At 43.1% G+C, this 9,708-nt stretch overlaps 1 protein-coding gene across 1 annotated transcript in view; it reads left to right on the forward strand.

Annotated features, from left to right (window-relative positions):
* Positions 1 to 9,086, forward strand: part of plxnc1.L (plexin C1 L homeolog) — a 59,336-nt gene extending 50,250 nt beyond the window's left edge. Inside the window, exons 27-31 of the mRNA XM_018252396.2 lie at positions 817 to 980; positions 1,838 to 1,985; positions 7,860 to 8,000; positions 8,087 to 8,161; positions 8,600 to 9,086. Of these exons, the coding sequence (XP_018107885.1) occupies positions 817 to 980; positions 1,838 to 1,985; positions 7,860 to 8,000; positions 8,087 to 8,161; positions 8,600 to 8,704 (633 nt within the window). The 3' untranslated portion in view covers positions 8,705 to 9,086. The remainder of the gene's footprint in view (positions 1 to 816; positions 981 to 1,837; positions 1,986 to 7,859; positions 8,001 to 8,086; positions 8,162 to 8,599) is intronic.
* Positions 9,087 to 9,708: the final 622 nt, after the last annotated feature.

Genomic DNA, 9,708 nt, shown 5'->3' on the forward strand with positions numbered 1-9,708 from the left:
ATATATAGATATATATATATATATATATATATATATATATATATATATATATATACACACTTAAAAGGTTATGGATGTGGGACTGTTGATCTGGTTGCCATTGCTAACAACATTACTAATGAAAAGTGTCTATGAGTTAGTAAAATATTGTGTTACTAAAGTATTTATTACTAACTTATCAATGTATTATTAAATATAGATTTGGCCAATTGTTATTCTTCATCTGTTATCAGTTTGTTTTCATTTCACATATTAAGAATACATTTACAAATACTATATATAGTATGTATCCTTGTTGCCCAGTTAGACTAATGTTTGATGCACGTGTCAAAAATTGGCTTCACAACACAATTTTGTGGCTTTATTTCACACAACGGCAGCCTTTGGGTGAAAACTTGTGGAGCATGAGTGGGATAACAGGCAAAAAGATAACTGTGTTAAAAAATACCAACAATTACCAATGAGATGGCAGTCACCCAGATCTGATCATATTTACATTAAGCCGGTTATTTATCAAATGTCAAATTTAAGAGGTTTGTGAGGTTCTTTTTATACCTCGAATGAACTCACAATTTGAATGGTTTCTAAAAAACTTTTTTTTTTTTTTAAAACTTGAAAAATTTGAGTTTTAACTAACAATACCCTCGAAAACATTTTTCGGGTAAAATAAAACTCGACCTTTGATAAATAACCCTCTTAAATATGGTGGATCTGATTTTGTAGCATGCCCCAGAATTTTGTGCTTTTTCATGCAACTGAATCTATGGGACCAAACCTATATAAAAACACTCATGTCATTCCGATACATATACACAGGTTGCAATTCATTCAACTGTAGAAAAGCTGTTCAGGAGCATTTGGACCATACCAGCAAACAAGCCACCAATAGCTGTCAAATATTTCTTTGATTTCCTGGATTCTCAGGCAGAGAACAAGAAAATAGCCGACCCAGATGTGTTGCACATTTGGAAAACGAATAGGTAAGTGAGGGCGAATCTGTAATTATGACACAAACAGATGAAAGCAGCCCATAGCCAATACAAAGACAATGAGTGTGAAATAGATTTATTAAACACCCACTACAGAGTAAAGGGGAACTAACCCACCAAAATGTCTCTAACACAGCCACCCCTGCATCACCATGACTGCCTCCAACATAACTGTTATAGTTGTGGAGCTGTGTTGTGGTGCCACCATATTTTGGCCACATCACTGTCTCTCCCAGGTTGGAAACCTGTGATTGGCAAGAAAGCAAGTGCATGACCCATGAATACCAGGGTGCCCTCTTTTAGTATACTTGTGTTTAGTAGTAGTCTGGCACAAACTTTACTCCAATACTTGATGCAGTTAAAAAGTAATTTATTTAACATAAAGAAACAACTCAGAAAGTAGCCTTAGGCCTTGTGGGCACTTAGTCATAGGGCCACTTTTAGTGCTGGTGTATGAGCAGTAGCAATGCTATTTTACTTTATTGTATAGGACAGACTGAGAGAGAAAGTTAGAACAAAATAGCTGGAACTGCCATTAATCATTTCCAATTACAGTTACTGAGAGTAACCAATGCTTGATGGTTTTCCGAAAATTAAACATATTGTCTACTTTTTGATGCAGTTGTTCATAAATACTGTGCAGTGTCTCTTTAAGAATAACAGTAACGACCATTCCTGCTGTATAGTTGCCTCAGGTCTCCAGAAAGTCTCACTAATAAAATGTTATGACTGACAGAGGGTTAAAGAATCATTTACACCACCATTTACTTTGTGGCAATGATGGTCTATGATTCCTATTGCATTTATTTTATGTATTACTTCATCTTTTTATTACCCAATGTGAATAGCTTACCTCTTCGTTTCTGGGTGAATATCCTGAAGAACCCTCAGTTTGTGTTTGACTTAAAGAAGACAAATCTTTTGGAAAGCTGCCTGTCAGTCATTGCACAAGCATTCATGGATAGCTTTTCCATTTCAGAGCAACAGCTAGGAAAGGTAATGCTTTATGTTATAATAGAAATACTAAATACATAGTTAAATAGGTGGTTCACCTTTAGGTTAACTTTTAGTATCTTATAGATTGGCTAATTCTAAGCAACTTTTTAATGGGCCGTTGTTTTTTCTTTTGTTATAGTTTTTGAATTATTTGCCTTTTTCATCTTACTCTTTCCAGCTTTCAAATGGGGGGGGGGGAAGTCACTGACCCCAACTAAAAACAAATGCTATGTAAGGCTACAAATGTATTGTTATTGCAACTTTTTATTACTCATCTTTCGATTCAGGCCCTCTCCTATTCATGTTCCAGTCTCTTATTTATGCATGGTTGCTACGGTAATTTGGACCCTAGCAACAAGATTTCTGAAATTGCAAACTGGAGAGCCGCTAGACCAGAATTATGTCACTGAATGTAGCATAGTATAAACTGTTCATGTTAAAATGGTCTTGATAGTTTTCCCTGTCTCCTGCTGTATTCTGTCTGCCATATGCTCGCTGTGTGTGAGCCATACTCTGCCTTCCCTATGCTCCCTGTGTGTGCCATACTCTTAGGGCCGGATCAAGGGTAGACAGAGTAGGCATGTGCCTAGGGCGCAAAGCTGGGGTCCCCTCTCTGTACTGTTGGCTTTTACTTGTGCTTCCGCTTCGATTTGTGCATGCCCACCAGCGGCCATTTGTGTGTCTGTTTGTGCATGCAGCCATACTCTGTCTTCCCTATGCTCCCTGTGTGTGCCATACTTTGCCTTCCCTATGCTACCTGTGTGTGCCATACTCTGCCTGCTCTATGCTCCCTGTGTGTAGCATACTCTGCATGCTTTATTCTCCCTGTGGGTGCCATACTCTGCCTGCTCTATGCTCCCTGTGTGTACCATACTCTGTCTGATCTATGCTCCCTGTGTGTACCATACTCTGTCTGATCTATGCTCCCTGTGTGTGCCATACTCTGTCTTCCCTATGCTCCCTGTGTGAGCCATACTCTGCCTGATCTATGCTCCCTGTGTGTGCCATACCCTGCCTTCCCTATGCTACCTTTGTGTGCCATACTCTGCCTTCCCTATGCTACCTTTGTGTGCCATACTCTGCCTGCTCTATGCTTCCTGTGTGTACCATACTCTGTCTGATCTATGCTTACTGTGTGTAGCATACTGTGTCTTCCGATGCTCCCTTTGTGAGCCATACTCTGCCTGGTCTATGCTCCCTGTGTGTGCCATACTCTGCCTGCTCTATGCTCCCTGTGGTGTGTACCATACTCAGCCTGCTCTATGCTCCCTGTGTGTACCATACTCGGTCATCCCTATGCTCCCTGTATGAGCCATACTCTGCCTGCTCTATGCTCCCTGTGTGTACCATACTCTGTCACCCCTATGCTCCCTGTATGAGCCATACTCTGCCTGCTCTATGCTCCCTGTGTGTAGCATACTCTGCATGCTTTATTCTCCCTGTGGGTGCCATACTCTGCCTGCTCTATGCTCCCTGTGTGTACCATACTCTGTCTGCTCTATGCTGCCTGTGTGTACCATACTCTGCTCAATGCTCCCTATGTGTGGCATACTCTGCCTGATCTATGCTCCCTGTGTGTGCCATACTCTGTCTTCCCTATGCTCCCTGTGTGTGCCATACTCTGCCTTCCCTATGCTACCTGTGTGTGCCATACTCTGTCTGATCTATGCTACCTGTGTGTGCCATACTCTGCCTGCTCTATGCTGCCTGTGTGTACCATACTCTGCTCAATGCTCCCTGTGTGTGGCATACTCCGCCTGATCTATGCTCCCCTGTGTGTGCCATACTCTGTCTTCCCTATGCTCCCTGTGTGTGCCATACTCTGCCTTCCCTATGCTACCTGTGTGTGCCATACTCTGCCTGCTCTATGCTGCCTTTGTGTACCATACTCTGCTCAATACTCCCTGTGTGTGGAATACTCTGCCTGATCTATGCTCCCTGTGTGTGCCATACTCTGTCTTCCCTATGCTCCCTGTGTGTGCCATACTCTAACTTCCCTATGCTCCCTGTGTGAGCCATACTCTGCCTTCCCTATGCTACCTGTGTGTGCCATACTCTGTCTTCCCTATTTTCCGTGTGTACCATACTCTGCTCAATGCTCCCTGTGTGTACCATACTCTGTCTTCCCTATGCTACCTGTGTGTGCCATACTTTGCCTTCCCTATGCTACCTGTGTGCCATACTCTGCCTGCTCTATGCTCCCTGTGTGTACCATACTCAGCCTTCTCTATGCTCCCTGTGTGTACCATACTCTGTCACCCCTATGCTCCCTGTATGAGCCATACTCTGCCTGCTCTATGCTCCCTGTGTGTAGCATACTCTGCATGCTTTATTCTCCCTGTGGGTGCCATACTCTGCCTGCTCTATGCTCCCTGAGTGTACCATACTCTGTCTGATCTATGCTCCCTGTGTGTACCATACTCTGTCTGATCTATGCTCCCTGTGTGTGCCATACTCTGTCTTCCCTATGCTCCCTGTGTGTGCCATACTCTAACTTCCCTATGCTCCCTGTGTGCGCCATACTCTGCCTTCCCTATGCTACCTGTGTGTGCCATACTCTGTCTTCCCTATTTTCCGTGTGTACCATACTCTGCTCAATGCTCCCTGTGTGTACCATACTCTGTCTTCCCTATGCTACCTGTGTGTGCCATACTTTGCCTTCCCTATGCTACCTGTGTGCCATACTCTGCCTGCTCTATGCTCCCTGTGTGTACCATACTCAGCCTTCTCTATGCTCCCTGTGTGTACCATACTCTGTCACCCCTATGCTCCCTGTATGAGCCATACTCTGCCTGCTCTATGCTCCCTGTGTGTAGCATACTCTGCATGCTTTATTCTCCCTGTGGGTGCCATACTCTGCCTGCTCTATGCTCCCTGTGTGTACCATACTCTGTCTGATCTATGCTCCCTGTGTGTACCATACTCTGTCTGATCTATGCTCCCTGTGTGTGCCATACTCTGTCTTCCCTATTGCTCCCTGTGTGAGCCATACTCTGCCTGATCTATGCTCCCTGTGTGTGCCATACCCTGCCTTCCCTATGCTACCTTTGTGTGCCATACTCTGCCTTCCCTATGCTAGCTTTGTGTGCCATACTCTGCCTGCTCTATGCTTCCTGTGTGTACCATACTCAGCCTTCTCTATGCTCCCTGTGTGTACCATACTCTGTCACCCCTATGCTCCCTGTATGAGCCATACTCTGCCTGCTCTATGCTCCCTGTGTGTAGCATACTCTGCATGCTTTATTCTCCCTGTGGGTGCCATACTCTGCCTGCTCTATGCTACCTGTGTGTGCCATACTCTGCCTGCTCTATGCTGCCTGTGTGTACCATACTCTGCTCAATGCTCCCTGTGTGTGGCATACTCTGCCTGATCTATGCTCCCTGTGTGTGCCATACTCTGTCTTCCCTATGCTCCCTGTGTGTGCCATACTCTGCCTTCCCTATGCTACCTGTGTGTGCCATACTCTGCCTGCTCTATGCTGCCTGTGTGTACCATACTCTGCTCAATGCTCCCTGTGTGTGGCATACTCTGTCTTCCCTATGCTCCCTGTGTGCGCCATACTCTGTCTTCCCTATGTTCCGTGTGTACCATACTCTGCTCAATGCTCCCTGTGTGTACCATACTCTGTCTTCCCTATGCTACCTGTGTGTGCCATACTTTGCCTTCCCTATGCTACCTGTGTGTGCCATACTCTGTCTTCCCTATGTTCCGTGTGTACCATACTCTGTTCAATGCTCCCTGTGTGTACCATACTCTGTCTTCCCTATGCTACCTGTGTGTGCCATACTTTGCCTTCCCTATGCTACCTGTGTGTGCCATACTCTGTCTTCCCTATGTTCCGTGTGTACCATACTCTGCTCAATGCTCCCTGTGTGTACCATACTCTGTCTTCCCTATGCTACCTGTGTGTGCCATACTTTGCCTTCCCTATGCTACCTGTGTGTACCATACTCAGCCTTCTCAATGCTCCCTGTGTGTACCATACTCTGCCTGCTCTATGCTCCCTGTGTGTAGCATACTCTGCATGCTTTATTCTCCCTGTGGGTGCCATACTCTGCCTGCTCTATGCTCCCTGTGTGTACCATACTCTGTCTGATCTATGCTCCCTGTGTGTACCATACTCTGTCTGATCTATGCTCCCTGTGTGTGTCATACTGTCTTCCCTATGCTCCCTGTGTGAGCCATACTCTGCCTGATCTATGCTCCCTGTGTGTGCCATACCCTACCTTCCCTATGCTACCTTTATGTGCCATACTCTGCCTTCCCTATGCTACCTTTGTGTGCCATACTCTGCCTGCTCTATGCTTCCTGTGTGTACCATACTCTGTCTGATCTATGCTCCGTGTGTAGCATACTCTGTCTTCCGATGCTCCCTTTGTGAGCCATACTCTGCCTGATCTATGCTCCCTGTGTGTGCCATACTCTGCCTGCTCTATGCTCCCTGTGTGTGTACCATACTCTGCCTGCTCTATGCTCCCTGTGTGTGTACCATACTCTGTCATCCCTATGCTCCCTGTATGAGCCATACTCTGCCTGCTCTATGCTCCCTGTGTGTGCCACACTCTGCATGCTCTATGCTCCCCGTGTGTGGCATACTCTGCCTGATCTATGCTCCCTGTGTGTGCCATACTCTGTCTTCCCTATGCTCCCTGTGTGTGCCATACTCTGCCTTCCCTATGCTACCTGTGTGTGCCATATTCTGTCTGCTTTATGCTGCCTGTGTGTACCATACTCTGCTCAATGCTCCCTGTGTGTACCATACTCTGTCTTCCCTATGCTCCCTGTGTGAGCCATACTTTGCCTGCTCTATGCTCCCTGTGTGTGCCACACTCTGCCTTCCCTATGCTCCCTGTGTGTGTGCCATACTCTGCCTGCTGTATGCTCTCTGTGTGTGCCACATTCTGCCTGCTCTATGCTCCCTGTGTGTGCCATACTCTGCCTGTTCAACTCAAAGTCGCACAACCCCTTTAATATACAGGATAATATATATGATTTTAACGAATTGCTGCATGCAATTTAGTATATATCGAGGCAGATAAGAGAACTGTTTTTTGGTCAACAAATAGAATGTTGATGGATAAAATTATGACTATTCTAATACAAACTAAGGGGATTACTTATTGTAGATAAAACCAGGGAATAGAGAGAGCAGTGCAATTTATGTTACAATTTAGTAAGACTGAGCAATCTAATGACATTCTGCTGTATGAGGTGGTAGTGTGCAGAAAGGATTTGGCCAATGATTTTCTGTGTTTAAACAAAACAATTAAATCCTGTACTGTGTGTTATACTCTCATTAGTTCTTGCTAAAGTATACTAACAAATAAATTGGCCCCTATATGTAAATGTAAGTGTATTTTTAGCTGCTTTAACAAAGTCCTGTACCTTGATACAGTTCAGCACTGAGTCAGGAACTGCACTGTCATCTGCTGGATCATCTCAATAACATTTTGTACTGAGGTCTTATAGTAAGCCCTTGCTTTAGTCATAAGACTGATATGAATGTTACTGGTATGTCAGTTGGTAGCAAGGCTTGGGTAGCCCAAGATATACACATGCCTGATTCACCCTGCCAATAACCTGCCCACTTTCACTACAAACACTATCCCCTTGTGACCCACAAATTGCACTTAAGCATTTCTTGGGTGCCCTGTCTGCCACACAAACCCCTGACTGGAGTACCCCCTGTAGACCTTGATGCTGACCCAGCAGACATGATTGCCTCCTAGCTGATATTTTATCAGCCCAGACAGAAAAATGATTCCTAATAGTGGTGTTATTAATAGGGAAACACACATCATATATATGTATATGTATACACATACATACAGCATAAATACTGACCTGCAAAGCATTGACAATTTTTTTTTCAGTCCTCTCCGACCAACAAACTTCTTTATGCTAAAGATATTGCAATGTTTAAAGAAGAAGTTAAAAATTATTATAAAGGTATCAGAGATGCACCCCCTGTATCTTCATCAGAACTTAATGAATTCCTAACCACGGAATCAAAGGTATGACCTATGGTATCGACCACATTCAATCCAAGCATACTGTTCATGGTAATGCAAATACACTCATAGTGTTATTGCCTTTCTAGAAACACAAGAATGAGTTTAAGGAAGATGTGGCTTTGTTGGAACTGTACAAATACATTGAGAGGTATCACCAAGCGGTAGGTACCTTTAGTATTACAAGTTGATTTTACTTTACTGGAGATATATTATAGGTAATTTTCTCTATAGTTCTCCCCGATTATACAGTTATACATTTTTTCACTAAGGAGCAGATTTATTAAAGGTTGAGCTGTACTTAACCTGAAAGGGTATTTTTTCAAAATGTATTATACCCTGAAGATGGAAATAGCTTGAATCTGAAAATACTCCGGCTAAAACCTGCCGAGGTCATGTAGAAGTCAATAGCAGAACTCCCTTGAACCATTTGAAGGTGTTAATAGCCTTCATGGTATTTGAGTTGTGAGTTCATTCTTGGTATAAAAAAACCAAACTCTAAAATTCAACCTTTGATACGGTAAATAACCCCCTAAAAGCACAGAGCCCTGGTCATTGATCTGAGAGGAACATGATATTCTCAATAAATTGCTGTTTTATAGGTCCTGGGTATGTTGGAGAAAGAGGCTGGATTTGAAGATGAGCAAAAGCAGCTCCTGCATATTAAAGCATTAATGGAAGATAAAAAGAAGTGCATGTGGAACTGAGAGAAAAGAGACGAAGAACAGTGTAATGAACGGAGTGGGTTTGCCTAGGCAATTATATTTTGTCACCACTCATAAGTGGAATATATGCATGTTTTCTCCCTAAGTAAAAGACTCTGTACAAAACAGATAATATATATATATATATTTTAGCAAGTGGGACTGTTGTTTCTCGTCTTTCAATTGCCTGTACTTCTTTTAACCATAGCACCAGAATTATGGTGAGTCCCAACTGCTATTTATAAATATGTAGATGAATGTGGTTCTTTGTGCAAACTGTGTACTAAATATGTTTATATATAACTCAAGTAAAATGACTAGACCTTTTTTTTTTTTTTTAAATCAGATACTGTGTGTATAAATAAAGTGTACTTTTTTTTATAAATAAAACTACATTGGAGCTGATTGCATTCTGATATTTTAAGTATTAATATTGACAGAACTTTGGCTATAAAGATCTGTGTACATGCAGCTTCTTGAAATTGGAATTAGGGATGCACCGAATCCAGGATTGTGTTCGGGATTCGGCCTTTTTCAGCAGGATTCGGCTGAATCCTTCTGCCCGGCATAACCAAATCCGAATTTGCATATGCAAATTAGGGGCTGGAGGGAAATTGTGTGACTTTTTGTCACAAAACAAGAAAGTAAAAAATGTTTTCCCCTTCCCACCCCTAATTTGCATATGAAAATTAGGGTTCGGTATTCGGCCGAATCTTTCACCAAGGATTCGGGGGTTTGGCCGAATCCAAAAAAGTGGATTCGGTGCATCCCTAACTGGAATAAATGTGTGCCGGCATCCTTAATGACCACCACATAAAGCTACACCTCATTACTAAATGTGGATGTACAATTGAGGCTTTCATAAATTGCAAACACTTGTAGGTAGGGAGGCACCAAATCCAGTATTTGAGATTATGCCAAATACCTTCATAAAAGCCTAATTAACATATGCAAATTAGGGAAGGGAAGAAGTGTTAAAACATTGTTTACTTCCTTGTTTTGTGACA

The sequence above is a fragment of the Xenopus laevis genome, chromosome 3L, assembly GCF_017654675.1.
Source record: "Xenopus laevis strain J_2021 chromosome 3L, Xenopus_laevis_v10.1, whole genome shotgun sequence".
In the NCBI taxonomy this organism is placed as follows: domain Eukaryota; kingdom Metazoa; phylum Chordata; class Amphibia; order Anura; family Pipidae; genus Xenopus; species Xenopus laevis.